Source organism: Acipenser ruthenus, chromosome 26 (assembly GCF_902713425.1).
Source record: "Acipenser ruthenus chromosome 26, fAciRut3.2 maternal haplotype, whole genome shotgun sequence".
Taxonomy (NCBI): Eukaryota; Metazoa; Chordata; class Actinopteri; order Acipenseriformes; family Acipenseridae; genus Acipenser; species Acipenser ruthenus.
The window spans coordinates 10071333-10092125 of record NC_081214.1 but is presented as its reverse complement, the minus strand read 5'-3'; the positions used below and the strand labels follow the sequence as shown (position 1 = coordinate 10092125).

At 42.6% G+C, this 20793-nt stretch overlaps 1 protein-coding gene across 2 annotated transcripts in view; it reads right to left on the bottom strand.

The window, feature by feature from the left end:
- LOC117430798 (double C2-like domain-containing protein beta) overlaps nucleotides 1-20793 on the bottom strand; it is a 111259-nt gene that overhangs the window by 1507 nt on the left and 88959 nt on the right. For both annotated transcript variants that reach the window (XM_059000683.1, XM_059000684.1), the window contains 4 exons: nucleotides 15370-15496; nucleotides 7652-7809; nucleotides 6276-6357; nucleotides 281-377 (listed from right to left, as the gene is read on the bottom strand). In XM_059000683.1, the coding sequence (XP_058856666.1) occupies nucleotides 281-377; nucleotides 6276-6357; nucleotides 7652-7809; nucleotides 15370-15496 (464 nt within the window). The remainder of the gene's footprint in view (nucleotides 1-280; nucleotides 378-6275; nucleotides 6358-7651; nucleotides 7810-15369; nucleotides 15497-20793) is intronic.

Sequence of the window (20793 nt, the reverse complement as noted above, 5' to 3'; positions counted from 1 at the left end):
TGAAGGAGACACTTCTTCACATAGGGAGAGAGTGGTGAGGGGATAGAATGGGCTACCTAGTCATGCTGTTGAAGGAGAATCACTTGGATCCTTTAAGAACTTGAAAAGTTTTGAGATCAACCAACTGCTGGGAACCAGGCAAGCTTAGATGTGCCGAATGGCCTCCTCTGATTCGTAAAGTTTCTTATGTTTTTATGTATGGGGCAGTTTGACTTCGTCCCTGGAATATCTTGTATGGAGATTGTACAAATCAAACTAGTAAGTATGGAGCAACACTCACCTATAAAGTCGTTGGACTTTCCAATGTCGTAATCCCACACCGTGACCTCCAGAGTCTTCTTGGTCAGATCGCAGTGCTTGATTTCATAGAAGAACTCCTGGAGAGAGACAACAGGACAGGAGTGAGAGAACCGTCATTGTTTACTACACTTTCAAGGTTTGCTCAATTAAACACTATTCAGCACAACTGAGGTCACATCGAGTCTCTCTCTCACACTCACTATCTTCTTCTAGCTATGCAAAATGACAATACATTTTTAAATAAAATGTGACCAACATTTCATGTCAGTTTTGGAGAATTAGTACTGTGTTACTTAGTATTCATATTTTATTGGAAAATATAATTTAAAGGAGTGCTAACCTATGTATTGCCTTTTATTAGCATCATTAACATTATGTATTGCTGATATTGAAATATTTAAAATACAACAAAATGGAAACACTGCTGAATTCTGGCTCCTTTGCTGTTGATCAGATGGTCTGATTGCAGCTGTTAGAACTATAAAATGGTCCAGTGGTTAAAGAAAAGGGCTTGTAACCAGGAGGCCCCGGTTCAAATCCCACCTCAGCCACTGACTCATTGTGTGACCCTGAGCAAGTCACTTAACCTCCTTGTGCTCCGTCTTTTGGGTGAGACGTAGTTGTAAGTGACACTGTAGCTGATGCATAGTTCACACACCCTAGTCTCTGTAAGTCGCCTTGGATAAAGGCGTCTGCTAAATAAACAAATAATAATAATAACATAAAATCTAAAATCACCTGGTCTGATTGCAGCTGTTATAACTAGAACATCTAAAATCACCTGGTCTGATTGCAGCTGTTATAACTAGAACATCTAAAATCACCTGGTCTGATTGCAGCTGTTAGAACTATAAAATCTAAAATCACCTGGTCTGATTGCAGCTGTTAGAATTATGAAATCTAAAATCACCTAGTCTGATTGCAGCTGTTAGAACTATAAAATCTAAAATCACCTGGTCTGATTGCAGCTGTTAGAACTATAAAATCTAAAATCACCTGGTCTGATTGCAGCTGTTAGAACTATAAAATCTAAAATCACCTGGTTTGATTGCAGCTGTTAGAACTATGAAATCTAAAATCACCTGGTCTGATTGCAGCTGTTAGAACTATAAAATCTAAAATCATATAGTCTGATTGCAGCTGTTAGAACTATGAAATCTAAAATCACATGGTCTGATTGCAGCTGTTAGAACAATAAAATCTAAAATCATTCAGTACCAGGAAGCAGCAGCACCTGTACAGCGGTGTCTGCATGTTCAAAATGGAAGCAAATGAACAAACGATTTTCGACAGGGGAAATGGAGACTCAGGGTAATATAGCTAGAGCTTATACAAGGTAAGAGAGAAAGACAGAATGAAACCCCAAAGAATGATCATAGAAAAGAAAGAAGCTGAAAAATCAAGAAATTCAAAATCATGAAAGAATAACAGCAAACAGAATAAAAGGCTCACACAATAACACTTTCGATTTGCAATGCATGAAACTGCTTTAAGTTTATTTAGTTTACTCCAGGGGGGAAATTCTCAACAACAAAGTGCAGGTGCTCATATGCACAGCCAGGTGGAGTCGACCTGTGCGTTAGTTATTACACTGTGCACTAACTGCTGTAGAGGGAGTTTTGTAAAAATTGTAAATAAAAAACTGTGCTATGCAAAAATGATACAAATAGGTCTAAGTCAAACAATGCACAATAGGGGCCGAAATACCCCTCTAATATTTAATGTATCAGACACTACTCTTTAAAACATTATGTACTTGACTTGTCCATTTTAATCTACATAGTATTCTCTGAAATCATGCCCATACTTTCCAGACCCTGGGTACTCACCTACAACAAGACCTGGCAGTGCTACATTGATAGCCTGCCCAATTCCCAGCTAAATCTAACTAAAGTGTAATGATTTCCAATGCTGTTATATCATAAAATGATATGCAAAACTGTAATATCTAGGAATAATAAGGCTACGACTTTACTTTGTCCCACTGAATAACTATAAAACAGTAGCTACAGTTATACACGTTTTCTTCAGGCAGAAACAGTATAAAAGCAGACATCATGTTTATAAAGAAAATCTCTGCCATTGTAGTTTCTGTACGATAAACACATTTTCATAAAGTAATAGAATTACTGTGGTTTACGTACACAGAAAGAGTACTTGGAAATGCAAACACAAGTCAAAAAGGTCAAGAGAGAGCTAGAAATGAACATTGCAAGAGGGTTAAAACCAATTCCACAAAGTTTTTTCCAATATTATTTTAACAGCAAAAGAACATTCAAGAAGGAAGTAAAATGTATCAGAGGTACAAATGGCAAACTAATAGATGAAGAAAAAAAAAATAGCAAACACATTAAATGATTACTTTTCACAAGTTTTTACAAAGGAGGACACGGACAACATGCCCCACATGTCAACCTGTTCCTATCCAGTTTTAAATAACTTTAGCATAACAGGGCAGAAATGTTAAAGGGACTAGGAGCTAAAAGTTTAATTCTCAAACTAAACGCAGCAGGGATTCAAGGAAATGCATGCACATGGATTAGGGAGTGGTTAACATGAAGAAAACAGAAAGTACTGATTAAAGGAGAAACCTCAAAATGGAGCGAGGTAACCAGTGGAGTACCACAGGGATCAGTATTAGGTCCTCTGCTATTCCTAATCAATATTAATGATTTAGATTCTGGTATAGTAAGCAAACTTGTTAAATTTGCAGACGACACAAAAATAGGAGGAGTGGCAAACACTGTTGCAGCAGCAAAGGTCATTCAAAATGATCTAGACAGCATTCAGAACTGGGCAGACACATGGCAAATGACATTTTGTAGCAATTCCCATGCTACATAATGTGGGTGTAAGTCTCACCCACCTGTCCCTTTAATTAGGGTCAGTAGCCTGGCCAGGTTAAAACTTCATTTCCCATAGTTCCTTGCAACCACCCTCTGTTCATCCTCTCTCCCCATTGGCTCATTCAGATTTTCACCCCTCCAATCTCAGAGCTCCTTAGTAGCCATCACTTGTATTAAAGCTGGCTAATCAGGCCTGAGGGAGACTCCCTTTCTCAGGATATCCATTAACCTACAGCATTTTCTTTACTTAAATTTCAGTGAATCCATTAACATCTTTAGATAATTCCAGTGCATCCGTTCATTTTCTTTTGTTACTGCACTTTGTCTAAACTCCTCTTTTTGTTTTCACTGTTACTTGTTTAAGTTTAGCTGTTTTTCTAGGTCTGTTTAGTGTTTGTTGTTTTATGTGTGACAGCCTCCACTTTTTCCTGATCCTCCTGATTTTTTCCAAACAACTGTTCACCATTCAACTCAACACTACTGGACAGTCTCAACAATTTCAACATACTCAATGTTTTCAACCTTCTACAATCACCATCATTTCGGGACACTTTGCTGGACTGCCTTATTTGAGATCATTTTTTTTGGTTTGGATTTTTTCTACTTTAATTTGATACTTTGTTTCCTGTATTTTTTGTTATTTTGTTACTTTGTATGGATTTCAATTACCCTGCTATTACTGGACTTGTTGGGCCTACCTGTCATTTTCCCACCATTGCCATAGAGACTGTTAAATGTAATTGTTTCCACAAGTCACTGTTTATCATCTGTATCTATTTATTTATCCTTGGTCTTTATCTGTGTGTGTTGTGTTTGTGAGTGTGGGTTTATTGGAGACCCTCCGGACACTACATTCATTTCTATTTGGTGATACTGTTTAGCTTTCTGTTTGTCCCTACATACTTATCTGTACCAGCTTTATTCTTACCTGTTACCTGCAATTATTTGAATTCCTTTCTTATCATTATTCATTTCATTCATTTGTTCATTTTTTCATTTGTTGACATTATTGTTCACAATAATAAACAGATTGTTCTTGAAATTGACACCTCTGATGTCCCTGCTTTTGCTGTCTGTCACTCTTGCTGACTTATTTAGCTATAGGAATAGGGCCAGTAGTATCTCCTTAGGGAGGACAGTGCAACTGCTTTTCAGTTGTGCAGAGTGATCGTTACAATTTAATAGAGAAAAGTGTAAGGTACTGCATGCAGGCAATACAAATGTGCATTATAAATACCATATGGGAGATACTGAAAATGAAGAAGAATCTATGAAAAAGATCTAGGAGTTTATGTTGACTCAGAAATGTCTTAATCTAGACAATGTGGGGAAGCTATAAAAAAAAAGAAAACAAAATGCTTGGATATATAGTGAAAAGTGTTTAATTCAAATCAAGGGAAGTAATGTTAAAACTTTACAATGCATTAGTAAGACTTCATCTAGAATATTGTGTTCACTTCAGGTCACCTCGCTACAAAAAGGATATTGCTGCTCTAGAAAGAGTGCAAAGAAGAGTGACCAGAATTAGGCATGTCATATGCAGACAGATAATTGAATCTATTCAGTCTTGAACAAAGAAGACTACGCGGTGATCTGATTCAAGCATTCAAAATTCTAAAAGGCATCGACAATGTTGACCCAAGGGACTTTTTCGACCTGAAAAAAGAAACAAGGACCAGGGGTCACAAATCAAGATTAGATAAAGGGGCATTCAGAACAGATGATAGGAGGCACTTTTTTACACAGAGAATTGTTGGAGTCTGGAACCAGCTCCCCAGTAATGTTATTGAAGCTGACACCCTGGGATCCTTCAAGAACAACCAACAACCAAACGAGCAAGATGGGCCGAATGGCCTCCTCTCGTTTGTAAACCTTCTTATGTTCTTCTTATTTTATTATATTCACAAATGTAAATTTACTAATCAAAACCTTTTTTTCTGATGTTTGTGAGAAATGGAGCAGTACATTAAAGTAATTAAAACATCTTATAATAAATAAGCTTTGAAAACTTTTCATTTATGTAAACTGTTTCATATTTTTGTAATTGTTTAGAGCCCTTGTAATTTGTATACTTTTGTACTTCTCAGTACTAATCGTTGTATCTGTTACTTTATTCTTTTGTACTTTATTTCAGCATAATAAAAAAATCAAAAAGAAAGCTCCGCCAATCAACATGCAGTTACTATACTGGCAGTAATGCTGTCCAATAGCAGCTAACAGAAACAGAAGCAGTATGAGATAAGCAGATAATAAGCCCCAGTGCCCAGGACTGGCATTAAAATAAGTCCCGGTACCCAGGACTGGCATTAAAATAAGCCCCGGTACCCAGGACTGGCATTAAAATAAGCCCCGGTGCCCAGGACTGGCATTAAAATAAGTCCCGGTGCCCAGGACTGGCATTAAAATAAGTCCCGGTGCCCAGGACTGAGATTAAAATAAGTCCCGGTGCCCAGGACTGAGATTAAAATAAGCCCCGGTGCCCAGGACTGTCATTAAAATAAGCCCCGGTACCCAGGACTGGCATTAAAATAAGCCCCGGTACCCAGGACTGGCATTAAAATAAGTCTCGGTACCCAGGACTGGCATTGAAATAAGTCCCGGTACCCAGGACTGGCATTAAAATAAGTCCCGGTACCCAGGACTGGCATTAAAATAAGTTCCGGTGCCCAGGACTGAGATTAAAATAAGCCCCGGTACCCAGGACTGGCATTAAAATAAGCCCCGGTACCCAGGACTGGCATTAAAATAAGTCTCGGTACCCAGGACTGGCATTGAAATAAGTCCCGGTACCCAGGACTGGCATTAAAATAAGTCCCTGTACCCAGGACTGGCATTAAAATAAGTCCCCGTACCCAGGACTGGCATTAAAATAAGTCCCGGTACCCAGGACTGGCATTAAAATAAGCCCCGGTGCCCAGGACTGGCAATTAAAATAAGCCCCGGTGCCCAGGACTGGCATTAAAATAAGCCCCGGTACCCAGGTCTGGCATTAAAATAAGTCCTGGAGTACCGGTGAGTACCGGCAGAATTTCACCCCTGGTTTACTCTTGTTTTAAAAAGGTTGTTATACTTATGAGACTGATTATAAACACCAAAACGTAGAAAGAATGAAGGAAGACAGGCCTGCACCTCGTTAAACTCTGGGTTCAGTGTCTTCTTCTTGACAGCTGTCTTGTGCTTTGACTTCTTGTCCACATCAGGCTTCAGGTATCTGCAGTAAAGCCGCAGTTCAAGCAGTTAGTTTATATAGAATACCCCAATTCACAGCAGCGCCACATTCAAAATACAGACAACACTGCACTCGGATTCTGAAATGTCAAATGGAGATGAATTATTTTGGCATAGACCTTATAAAAGTGTCCCACAGTAAAAGTATATCAAAGTGTACTAAAGCACTGTAAAGCCCACTGAGGTATGGCTAAACCTGGGCAACCATGGTAAACTGTGGTAAATACATCGTGTAACCATGGGAAAACTGCAACATTAAAACATTTTATTTAAATTATGTTTATGGACAGCTCTAAACATTACATCAATATTTTAATTAGGAGAGATAGGCAGTCAAAAAGTGGAAAAAATGTTATTGTTGAAAAGGCAAAACATAACATAAACATAACAGTAATAACCTCTGTTGATATGTACAGAGCATCATCTTTATAAGATGAGCTACAATGCATTATATTTCTCTTGGATGATTTTACAGAAGTCACCTTGTCTGTCTTGTCTTTTAATCATTCTAAATACCATCACTAGATGGCACCACAGCACTGAAAAAGCAACAGGCTTAAAGGTAGTTTAACAGTGAGGATTATGGAATATGTGAAGATACTAAGAGCTGTTCAAGGCTCTGATATCTTGCATACATTTTATTTATGTAGACTGACTGTCCTACAGACTTTCAGTATTCTGTAATATATAAAATCTCCCTGTTGCTCCCTCCAGTCCAGGGCAGGCTTGAGTCATGGAGACTGAACTGCTCCCTGATCCACTAAGAGAAAGGGGTCTCCCTCCAGTCTAGGGCAGGCTTGAGGCATGGAGATTGAACTGCTAAGATGTAAATCACTGTAGGAGTGCAGGAGGCAGGAGACAGAGTGATTTGTGACATTATTATATCACTGTAGGAGTGCAGGAGGCAGGAGACAGAGTGAAGCATGGGGCCTCATTATATCAGTGTAGGAGTTCATGAGGCAGGAGACAGAGTGAAGCATGGGGCCTCATTATATCAGTGTAGGAGTGCAGGAGGCAGGAGACAGAGTGAAGCATGGGGCCTCATTATATCAGTGTAGGAGTGCAGGAGGCAGGAGACAGAGTGAAGCATGGGGCCTCATTATATCAGTGTAGGAGTGCAGGAGGCAGGAGACAGAGTGAAGCATGGGGCCTCATTATATCAGTGTAGGAGTGCAGGAGGCAGGAGACAGAGTGAAGCATGGGGCCTCATTATATCAGTGTAGGAGTGCAGGAGGCAGGAGACGGAGTGAAGCATGGGGCCTGTCAGAAGGACTCACGTTTTGACGTAGGGGTCTGAGAAGCCGTTGGCATCCATAGCGGCCAGGTGGGCACAGCGGACAATGCCAATGAGAAGCCCTGCCTTCTGAGAGCTGTACTTGAGAGAGATCATGATGCGCCCTCGCTCCTCCAGAGACTTGTCTTCTGTCTTGTCAATCTAGAAGGGAGAAAACAAACATTACATCCCCTGCAGGGGTGAAGAAGTAGGCACCTGGGCTTAAAAAGCTTGGCTAGCACTCCTTAACTGTAGGGCACAGTGCGTGGAAAGGAATACTCTGATGAACACGAGACAGGCAGGCGTGATGTGATGTGACTGCGCTGGCTATGGGAATGGAGAGCAGGTTGATTGAATCCCTGCTTAGATGCAGTTAAAAGCTCAAGCATTGCAAACACCCCACTCTCTGATTGAAGTCTTTTGTCAGATAAGGATCTGCTAGGATGTAAAGTAAATGAGTTTTCTGAAATGCAAATAATAATGCTGCAGCACATCAGCTTGTATATTTTTTTTGCAGATTAAAAAGTGGTTGACTGCAAGCAATAATTTGTAACAAAACCCATTTCTCATTACACTTAGTGACATGTTTTCCAAGATCCAGTTTGTGCTGGTGGAGGGTCAGAAAAGGGGTTATTCCAATGGGCTTTGCCATTAGTGGAGGTGTAACAGGCAGTGTTGTCATTTTAATATACAAAATAAGAACATTTACAAACCAGAGGAGGCCATTCGGCCCGTCTAAACTCGTCTGGTTCCTCGCAGCTGATTGATCTCAGAACGTTGTCAAGTTGGGTCTGAAAGGATCCCAGTGATTCTGCCTCAACAACAGGACTAGGTAGCCCATTCCATACCTTCACCACTCTGAGTGAAGAAGTGTCTCCTCTCTGTCCTAAGTCTATCTTCCATAGTGTCTGGTTTCTGTACTGCGCTTAAAGTATTGGTTAGGGTTAAATATGTCAGCTCCTTTTAAGACTTCAATCAATTCCCCCTAATTTGTCTGATTCACATTCTCCTCACTACTTTATGCTTGCAATCACTCTGAGTGGTTCTGGTTCTGTTCCTCCAATAATGAGTTATTATCATTTTTCTCTAAATTTCCCTTTACCTGGCTTGAGCAGGGATGGACAAGTGCTGGGACTGACAGACCTCATTCCATGTTTCCAACAGCAGCAGTCTGGATCAGACCAGCCTGAATAGGGACTCTTGTCTGTCCCAATTAGGAGTGCAGCTTGCTGGAAGAAATGTTTTTTTTTTTTTACTGCTAGATTTTCATTTGGACCTGCGATCCTAATTGGGATTGAGTCCCAGATTGATCTGCTCCTGATGGAAATGAACTAATCTGATTTCAAGTCAGTCCAGGAGACGTGTAGGGGATTACCTGCTTATCATCCGACATGAAGGGTGCTAAAGGTCATGTTAAACATGCCATGCAGAAAAAAGACAGAACTGTCCAATCTATTTACTAGCAGGGGAATATTGGAGATAGATGAAGAGATGGAGATTATTGTAAATCATGTATCGGAAATCAATGGATCTGTCAAAATGCCAGTGCTTATGATTCTAGCATTCTCCCCAATAGAACCAATGCTAGCCAGGTTGCAAAGCAAACACTCCTGTAGAAAACAGCAGACAATTATTGTCAAATTATTATTTTCTTTGAAGGGCATATTTTAGAAAATTTCATTCAGCAATGTAATTTTAAAGCTAGCTAAGGAATGGAAAGGTGTATGTATTTCTTTTTTTGAAATGGCATAAAAGCAGTTCATCTTTAACCTACACAACAGACAGAAATGAAAATGCATGTTTGCTGAAACTTGTGTTTCTTTCAAAACTGCACTTAAGACCTTTAAGGTGTATGGCAGTGCATGACAGGGAGAGTTACAGTGTGTGGAAGTGCATGACAGGGAAGAGTTACAGTGTGTGGAAGTGCATGACAGGGAGAGTTACAGTGTATGGGAGTGCATGACAGGGAGAGTTACAGTGTATGGGAGTGCATGACAGGGAAGAGTTATAGTGTATGGGAGTGCATGACAGGGAAGAGGGCAGCAGTGTGGAGTAGTGGTTAGGGCTCTGGACTCTTGACTGGAGGGTTGTGGGTTCAATCCCCAGTGGGGGACGCTGCTGTTGTACCCTTGAGCAAGGTACTTTACCTAGATTGCTCCAGTAAAAACCCAACTGTGTAAATGGGTAATTGTATGTAAAATAATGTGATATCTGTATAATGTGAAATAATGTATAATGTGATATCTTGTAACAATTGTAAGTCGCCCTGGATAAGGGCGTCTGCTAAGAAATAAATAATAATAATAATAAGAGTTACAGTGTGTGAAAGTGCATGACAGGGAGAGTTACAGTGTGTGGGAGTGCATGACAGGGAGAGTTATAGTGTATGGGAGTGCATGACAGGGAAGAGTTACAGTGTGTGGAAGTGCATGACAGGGAAGTGTTATTATTTTGATAGCTAAACCACTTTAAACTTATTTATCAGACATTTGTATCTGAAAAGGCCGTCCTAGCGTCTACAGACAGAATCGACACTAGGCAGGCAGTGTGATATTGGAATGAGAGGAGATTGAGTTTTACAGACAGGTTTCATGTCACTCCTTGTTTTCAAGACCGAACTGTCTTGAACCAGTTTCTGTGAGATGAAACTGTAACCCCACCCCCCGTGCACAAGATCCAAAAACGCAATTCCATCCAAAAGTATTTCAATAAGCAACACTCGCAGGTACATCTAAAGAACTCAATTAGTTTGTGTTTAAACATCTGTGGTTGCTGCTGGCTGCTTTGATTATTGTAGAGCTGGCAATGTGCTAAATAGATGCAGGCAAAGCTGTCTGTCCCAAATTGAATTTAAAATTGAAATTGAAATTGATCTAAGAGCCACCTTCATGCTCCCTATTGGGAGAGCAGACAGAAAGGAAGAGATAAGAGGGACACATCGGCTGTGATTGTACTACCTGCATAGAGCCGGCCTTCATTGATGAGAAAAAACTCTCTCTTCAGGCGAGGTAGAACACATCAGAGTCATTGCTGCCTCTCATCCGATTGCCTCAGGAGAAATCTGGAGTTCTGTGAACCCTTACTACTTATGCACAGCATCGCATGTTTTTTCATTAAGGGTTTTTTGAAAATGAGTCAGTTAAAAATGTAATGTAGCTAACAAAACATTTCTATAAATCTTATATTTTGTGCACTAGCTACATAGGTCTTAAATGTGCAAACAGGAAAACATACTTTCTTTTTAAAATATCGGTTACTATTTAAAGTTAAAGGAAGATTCGATTTTCTCTGCTTTTTTCATGGGAAATATGTTATAGTTGAAGTTCCTGTGTGTGGCAGAGCTAGAGCCGGCCACTCTACCACACTGTGTCATGTCACCGCAGCAGTGTCTTCTGGGTCATGTTACTGGCTGAAAGCATGTCGTCAATGGGAAAGCAGCAGGTTGGTTATTAACAGGAAGGAAGCTTTTGAAGGCGTTGAAAGCATTGATTTCCAACAGAGGTTTCTTTTACCGTTTGCAGCACTAGATACCCTGTTTTAAAATAAAAATACATGTTTACAATTTCAAAAGTGCACATGTCAGACCTATACAATGAATGGAAGTGCTCAGCAGGGAAGATTTATGGAATGGTTTTGTTAACAACAACCATTTTAAGAACAGCCCTGTGGCACCAAGCAAATCCATGCCTCAAGCCCGCCCTGGACTGGAGAGAGCACCCTTTCTCTTAGGGGGTAAGGGAGCAGTTCAGTTTCCAGGCCTCAAGCCCTCCCTGGACTGGAGGGAGCACCCTTTCTCTTAGGGGGTAAGGGAGCAGTTCAGTTTCCAGGCCTCAAGCCTGCCCTGAACTGGAGGGAGCACCCTTTCTCTTAGGGGGTAAGGGAGCAGTTCAGTTTCCAGGCCTCAAGCCTGCCCTGGACTGGAGGGAGCACCTTTTCTCTTAGGGGGTTAGGGAGCAGTTCAGTTTGAAGGCCTCAAGCCTGCCTTGGACTGGAGGGAGCACCCTTTCTCTTAGGGGGTAAGGGAGCATTTCAGTTTCCAGGCCTCAAGCCTGCCGTGGACTGGAGGGATCATTCTTTCTCTTAGCAAAGAGCAACCAAACCATGTTGTCGTAAGATTAGCATTTCATCTCTGGGTCTAATTTGCATTTTAAGTAAGTATGCCTTGTAAGGTGCCCCTATTCATTCGATCTACCAGCATGGTAGCTTTGACCATATTATACAATGTAAAATCCAAATGTTACAGGATTCATTCAAATTAATAATTGAAATACACCACAAACACACACAAAACTTATATCTTCTTAAACATAATTGTTTTATCAAGCATCCTTCTGAAGGAACATGCCATTTTATAGTCAAGCTCCAGCCAGTGACTTACATGGTTAGTTAGTCAGAATTCTGCACCGTGGGTTGACGTTCTAACGGAATGTCAGAGAAACCATAAATGGACAACACTGCACTAACTGTTCACAAATAAATGTATTTTACCACTCGCAATTACAAAGCACTCACTTTGGACTTGTGACCGTGTTTGTGTTCTGTGTGTGTGTATTTACTGTGATTATTATTTCGGGACTGAACCCCGTGGGTTTTACTGAGCAGTACACATAGCTGTGTAGTGATTATTATTTACAGTTGTCAAGTGACAATACCGTAAGCCATCAATGTATATTGGTTGGAATTTATTTGTATGTGTTTTAGTATGTACGATTGTATGCTATAAATAAATACATTTGAAGTGCCTCCTCAAATTTTCTAAGTGAAAAACATAATGACTATATATATATATATATATATATATATATATATATATATAAAACAAAGTACAATTATTGTCTAAAATCTAAGAAAAAAATACAATTTTAAGCTAAACCCTAGAGTCAACATTCCTATATTAACAGCAATTCAAAACATGAATCAACACTCCTATATTAACAGCAATTCAAAACATGATTCAACACTCCTATATTAACAGCAATTCAAAACGAGTCAACACTCCTATATTAACAGCAATTCTTGTATTGTAACGCTTGAAATGTTTTTGCTTACGATTGTAAGTCGCCCTGGATAAGGGCGTCTGCTAAGAAATAAATAATAATAATAAATAATAATTCAAAACGAGTCAACACTCCTATATTAACAGCAATTCAAAACCTGAGTCAACACTCATATATTAACAGCAATTCAAAACCTGAGTCAACACTCATATATTAACAGCAATTCAAAACCCGAGTCAACACTCCTATATTAACAGCAATTCAAAACCCGAGTCAACACTCCTATATTAACAGCAATTCAAAACATGAGTCAACACTCCTATATTAACAGCAATTCAAAACATAAGTCAACACTCTTACATTAACAGCAATTCAAAACGAGTCAACACTCCAATATTAACAGCAATTCAAAACCTGAGTCAACACTCCAATATTAACAGCAATTCAAAACCTGAGTCAACACTCATATATTAACAGCAATTCAAAACCTGAGTCAACACTCCTATATTAACAGCAATTCAAAACCTGAGTCAACACTCCTATATTAACAGCAATTCAAAACCCGAGTCAACACTCCTATATTAACAGCAATTCAAAACATGAGTCAACACTCCTATATTAACAGCAATTCAAAACATAAGTCAACACTCTCATATTAACTGCAATTCAAAACATGAGTCAACACTCCTATTTTAACAGCAATTCAAGAGAGCCCAGAGAGGTTTTTTTCCTCAGAGGAGGCAAGGCTCCATTATAAATCTCTATCTGCTATTAAACACAGTCCTAGCAGTAGCAGATGACATGATCTGAGCATGGGTTTTAATTGCAGGAGCCCAGAGAGTTTTTTTTTCTCAGAGCAGACCAGCCTCTGTTATAAACTCTTATCTGCTTTTAAACACAGGACAATGGCAGTGTTTGTATTTTTAAGCTAAGTTCACATTTATTGGACAGTAAACACTAAGCAAAGACACAATTGGTCAAAATGTATTTTATTATACACCAAAACCAGCCAATCAATACTTTACACTGACAAAAGCAACCAATCCTGTACCTGCAACTGCCGAGTCAGCCAATCACAGCCTGTGAGCTCAGATAGCATCTTTCAACAACAACAACAAACTGAGACACGGATATTGTTCTATTTAGATATCTGGATAAGCAACTCTGACAAGTAAAAAAGTTATTTTTGAGGATATGGAATGGGCTACCTAGTTGTGTTGTCCAGACTTGAATCACTGGGATCCTTTGACCTAACTTGATAGAGTTCTGAGATCAATCAGCTGCTACCAATCGGGCAAGTTTAGATTGGCCGAGTGGCCTCCTCTCGTTTGGAAATGTTCTTATGTTCATGTTCTTATTTGATACTGTATGATATAAAGTCTGGAAAGTGCTAATGGCTGATTTCAAAGTGAAGAATCCTACAGAATATGCAGCACGCAGCTTGTACAGTAAAGCCAGGGTAACATGAATCACTGAATCACTCAGAATGCCACCTGTTTTGTCAATTTCTTTGTGAGTGTAATGCTCTGTAAAATTGACAATTAGTTCTATGAAGCCGAGACACGACTGCATGGCAATTTTCTGCATGGCTTTTGTAGGTAATGCATTTTCATGTATTTTTCAATGCTTCAGACTGCTCAACTCATAAATGGCTATTTTCCATTGACTGAAAACTTTTGGGGCAGTACAAATTATTATGCAATGGAGTTTGTTATGGTTTTAGCAGTGCAATACCATAATATATTACTTCTTTTAGAGGAACGTATTTGTTTTGAGTCGACTCAGTTTGGATAATCATGAAAAAATGTAAAGTATTGCATATTGGGCGTAGAAATCCATGTGTAAAATGAACAGGATGGAAATAGGGGACGAGGACTTTGAAAAGGATCTCGGGGTTATAGTGGAGTCATCATTAAAAGTATCTCGCCAATGTGGTGAGGCATTTAAAAAGACAAATAAAATGTTAGGCTACATTGCAAAAAGTGTGTAATACAAGTCTAGGGAGGTTATGCTAAGATTATACAATTCCCTAGTTAGACCCCACCTAGAATACTGTGTGCAGTTCTGCTCACCTCACTACAACAAACACATCATTGCACTGGAGAAGGTATAGAGAAGGGCAGCTAGGCTGATCCCAGGACTGAATGACATGAGCTATGAGGACAGGTTAAAATAATTAAATCTCTTCAGCCTGGAAAAAAAAAAAGGAACGTGGGGACTTGATTGAAATGGAATATTGTACATACACCCAAGACACGACTTCAAGTTTAACACAGAGAGAAAAACAAGAGGGCATAAATGGAAGCTGAGTAAAAGAAAGTTTAGAACAGAAGGGAGGAAGCACTTTTATACACAGAGAGTCATAAATGCATGGAATAGAATAGCCTAGCAGGTGAAGTAGTAGGATCTAAAAAACTCTGAACATTTTAAAAAAGACTAGATTCTGTGATTTAAATTAGTTCCCCCAGTAGGGGAGAATGGGGTGCTAACAAGGGACGAGCCTTGATTGGCCGAATGGCCTTTTCCCGTTCTCAAACTTTTATTTAGCAAAAAATGCTATAAACATTTGAGTTTTAAGCAGAAGGAATGTAAATAAGAACACCTTAGTTAGTACTGCATATCTATTCCAAGTGGCTTGTGTTTTTCACATTCAGTCTGCTGTTCCCAATGGAGATCCCAGGAGAGCTTCATGTAAGTAGAGTTGAGGGCTGCCCCAGGGACTCACCGGCAGCTGCTTCTCCAGGCAGATGTTGAAGTTCTTCGTCTGGTTTGGTTTCAGCTTCTTCAGTGGGATTCGCGTCTCTCCAATGAATTCGTTGTGCCGAAACTTGTCCTCGTCGCACACAGAGATCCTGAGAAATAGACCCGGAAAATGAGTGACTCTGACTTCTTTGTTATTATTATTATTATTGTTTATTTTTTAGCAGACGCCCTTATCCAGGGCGACTTACAATTGTTACAAGATATCACATTATTTTTTACATACAATTACCCATTTATACAGTTGGGTTTTTACTGGAGCAATCTAGGTAAAGTACCTTGCTCAAGGGTACAGCAGCTGTGTCCCCTACCAGGGATTGAACCCATGACCCTCCGGTCAAGAGTTCAGAGCCCTAACCACTACTCCACACTGCTGTCCTATGTGTAGTAATATTAAAAGAAACTTATAAAATTGTTAACAAACATCTTTCTCAATTCATATTATACTATAAAGTGTTTATTATGGATTCATACTTGTTCTGTATCCGCATCCAACTGGCTTTAACCATAGAATACTAGTTGCCAGCTTCTTTTGAGTACTTCCTGAATCCAAAGAAATCACATGATGCTGTGACCTTTCAACTCTGCTACTACTACTATGGGGTCAATAGAGTTGAAAAGTCACTGCAGCTGCACAAGCTGAGTGAAACTGACCTCCAGCACAGACAGCAGGAAGTTTATTCAACCAAACATATAAAATGGCCTAAGAAAAAAAAAAAACATTTGAACAGTTAACTGTATTGGGATATATGTATATATTGTTTTATCTAATTTTGGAATCCATCTTGCATTCATATCCAAAATTAAAATGCCAAGAAATGAAGCCATAGTGGTGCTTGATCACAGGAAAGTAATTCCCTGAATTCAGCATGAACTCTGAGAGAAATAACTGGTAAATAATCATGCTACTTTTGCTAGGGTCAAGTAGTTGCAATAATTCTCTGATAATGGATGTAGGTAACAGTTAGGACATATTGTAAATAATGACGAGGGATACAATTTACAATGATAATACCTTTGTGATAACACTATATTTACACTGATAATACCTTTGTGATAACAATATAGAATGGGGGATTGTCACAAAGACGGCCAGAGTGGGTGGCGTCAGACCAGAAGCAGGAAGGAATACAAACACAGAGACTTGGATTTTGGTTAGGCTGAGCGCGTGATCGCGCTCAGCATTTAATAAACAGAAAATAAAAGGTTTGAAACACAAAAACACGGGACACGGCACTTGACGCCAAAATAAACACACAGACAAAACGACTGACACTAAACAAACGGTGCACGGACAGACAGACAGACACGGTGAGTACAAACAAACTTATCTTTACGTTTAATGATTTTACTTATTTTAACTCTCCTCTCTCTCTCACCCGTTCTCCTCTTCCGAACACCCAACCCTGACTGACTAAAAATGTGCCTATTTATACTGTTGTGCTGGGATTCAATTACTAATTAATTATTCACTTGAATCCCAGCACGTGAATTAATTCTGTGCAACCCCGTGCTCACATATTACATTTAACCAGCACGTGAAGTGATTTGTGCTCTCCTCGTGCCTAAATACAAATCTACACTTTAAATACACGTGAAACACAGACCCGTTTATATCCCGTGTACCAATCTATACACCAACATTTACACACGCAACATACAACACATATCACACAAATGCACACAGGGGCGGGGCACTTTGCCACATATACCCCCCCTTGTGCGCAGCACACATGGCCTCAACGGCCACCTCCCCCCTTAAAAACCCAGCAGTCCAGGACAAAGTCTCGGGCTGGGAAGGGAGGCTTCAGTGGGCCCATGGCTGGCCATGCTGTCAGCACCCCTGCCGGTAGTGGCACGGCTGACAGCCTGTTGGTCCCGTCCTGCAGCGAAAAAGCTGCGGGGGCAGGTGGTCCCCCGACCTCCCCCTTCTTCGTAGCCGGCAGCTCCCTCCTGTGGGGCTCCGGCCACAAGAACTCCTGCAGCGAAAAAGCTGCAATGGGAGCAGGTCTCCGGACCTCCCCCACGATCTCCGGCAGCGAAACTGCTGCTGGGGTTGGTGGTCTCCAGACCTCCTCCCCCTTCGTGGCCGGCAGCTCCCCTTTCTGGGGCTCCGGCCACCGTACTCCCTGCGGAGGTACGGGCAGCAGAGGCAGCTCCAGCTCCTCTGCTCCAGGCGGTGGCGGAGGCAGAGGCAGTTCCAGCTCCTCTGCTCCTGGCGGTGGTGGAGGCAGAGGCAGCTCCAGCTCCTCTGCTCCTGGCGGTGGTGGTAGCGGAGGCAGAGGCAGCTCCTGCTCCTCTGCTCCTGGCGGTGGTGGAGGCAGAGGCAGCTCCAGCTCCTCTGCTCCTGGCGGTGGTGGAGGCAGAGGCAGCTCCTGCTCCTCTGCTCCTTGCGGTGGTGGTGGCGGAGGCAGAGGCAGCTCCTGCTCCTCTGCTCCTTGCGGTGGTGGTGGCGGAGGCAGAGGCAGCTCCTGCTCCTCTGCTCCTTGCGGTGGTGGTGGCGGAGGCAGAGGCAGCTCCTGCTCCTCTGCTCCTGGCGGTGCTGGCTCCCTCTGCTGTGGCGGCTGGGCATGTGCGCGCCGTGCTGCCTTCAGCAGCATAGCGAGAGGCTGCTGGGGGACACCAGCATCCTGCCCTTCTCCCCCCCAAAAATTTTCAGGGGGTTGAGCCTGTAACCCCTCCCCTTCCGGCTCTTGGGGCTGAACCAGCAGGCATTTTCCCTCTGCTGGTGGCTTGGGTCCCAGGGCTGTGGAAACCCCGACTTGCCTCCCTTTGGGCTGTGGACGCACCGACTCCTCCCTTTTGGGCTGTGGACGCACCGACTCCTCCCTTTTGGGCTGTGGACGCACCGACTCCTCCCTTTTGGGCTGTGGACGCACCGACTCCCCCCTCTTGGGCTGTGGACGTTCGGGCTCCCCCCACTCAGGCGTAGGACGTTCGGGCTCCCCCCACTCAGGCGTAGGACGTTCGGGCTCCTCCCACTCAAGCGTAGGACGTTCGGGCTCCTCCCACTCAGGCGTAGGACGTTCGGGCTCCTCCCACTCAGGCGTAGGACGTTCGGGCTCCTTCCGCTTGGGCTGTGGACGCTCAGGCTCCTCCCGTTTGGGCTGTGGACGCTCAGGCTCCTCCCATTTGGGCTGTGGACGCTCAGGCTCCTCCCATTTGGGCTGTGGACGCTCAGGCTCCTCCCGCTCGGGCTGTGGACGCTCAGGCTCCTCCCGCTCGGGCTGTGGAGGCAAAACCAGCAGGCATTCACCCTCTGCTGGTGGAGATGGGGACAGCAGGTACTCACCCTCTGCTGGTGGAGATGGGGACAGCAGGTACTCCTCTGCTGGTGGTCCTGCTACCTGGGCTGCTGTTCCATTTATGGTTGCCTCCAGGTAGCTGAGGACAAACTCCACACCTTCCTCCAAGGTGTTTGGGGTGTGTTCCTCCTGATATGCCTCCCATCTCTCACAGTCCATCATCCACAGAGCCCGGACGACCATGGGCAGAGACTGGGCCTCCAGCCCAGCATTCTCCAGGAACCAGCCCCGCAGTTTGATGGCGTCTTCTGCCATTGACCTTTTTTTTTTTTTTTTTTTTTTTTTTTTCCAGACCCCTCCTGGTCTGACGCTTGGAGGCGCGGCTATCCCACGATGACACCACGTGTCACAAAGACGGCCAGAGTGGGTGGCGTCAGACCAGAAGCAGGAAGGAATACAAACACAGAGACTTGGATTTTGGTTAGGCTGAGCGCGTGATCGCGCTCAGCATTTAATAAACAGAAAATAAAAGGTTTGAAACACAAAAACACGGGACACGGCACTTGACGCCAAAATAAACACACAGACAAAACGACTGACACTAAACAAACGGTGCACGGACAGACAGACAGACACGGTGAGTACAAACAAACTTATCTTTACGTTTAATGATTTTACTTATTTTAACTCTCCTCTCTCTCTCACCCGTTCTCCTCTTCCGAACACCCAACCCTGACTGACTAAAAATGTGCCTATTTATACTGTTGTGCTGGGATTCAATTACTAATTAATTATTCACTTGAATCCCAGCACGTGAATTAATTCTGTGCAACCCCGTGCTCACATATTACATTTAACCAGCACGTGAAGTGATTTGTGCTCTCCTCGTGCCTAAATACAAATCTACACTTTAAATACACGTGAAACACAGACCCGTTTATATCCCGTGTACCAATCTATACACCAACATTTACACACGCAACATACAACACATATCACACAAATGCACACAGGGGCGGGGCACTTTGCCACAGGGATACAGACCTGTGAAGATGGAGGATGTGTGATGCTGACCTGTGGAGATGGAGGATGTGTGATACTGATCTGTGGAGATGGAGGATGTGTGATACTGATCTGTGGAGATGGAGGATGGGTGATACTGATCTGTGGAGATGGAGGATGGGTGATACTGACCTGTGGAGATGGAGGATGTGTGATACTGACCTGTGGAGATGGAGGATGGGGGATACTGACCTGTGGAGATGGAGGATGGGGGATACTGACCTGTGGAGATGGAGGATGTGTGATACTGATCTGTGGAGATGGAGGATGTGTGATGCTGACCTGTGGAGATGGAGGATGTGTGATACTGATCTGTGGAGATGGAGGATGGGTGATACTGACCTGTGGAGATGGAGGATGGGTGATACTGACCTGTGGAGATGGAGGATGTGTGATACTGATCTGTGGAGATGGAGGATGGGGGATGCTGACCTGTGGACATGGAGGATGTGTGATACTGATCTGTGGAGATGGAGGATGGGGGATACTGACCTGTGGAGATGGAGGATGGGGGATACTGACCTGTGGAGATGGAGGATGGGGGATACTGACCTGTGGAGATGGAGGATGGGGGATACTGACCTGTGGAGATGGAGGATGTGTGATACTGATCTGTGGAGATGGAGGATGTGTGATACTGATCTGTGGAGATGGAGGATGTGTGATACTGACCTGTGGAGATGGAGGATGTGTGATACTGACCTGTGGAGATGGAGGATGTGTGATACTGATCTGTGGAGATGGAGGATGTGTGATACTGATCTGTGGAGATGGAGGATGGGGGATACTGACCTGTGGTGATGGAGGATGTGTGATGCTGACCTGTGGAGATGGAGGATGGGGGATGCTGACCTGTGGAGATGGAGGATGGGGGATACTGACCTGTGGAGATGGAGGATGGGGGATACTGACCTGTGGAGATGGAGGATGGGGGATACTGACCTGTGGAGATGGAGGATGGGGGATACTGACCTGTGGAGATGGAGGATGTGTGATACTGATCTGTGGAGATGGAGGATGGGGGATGCTGACCTGTGGAGATGGAGGATGTGTGATACTGATCTGTGGAGATGGAGGATGTG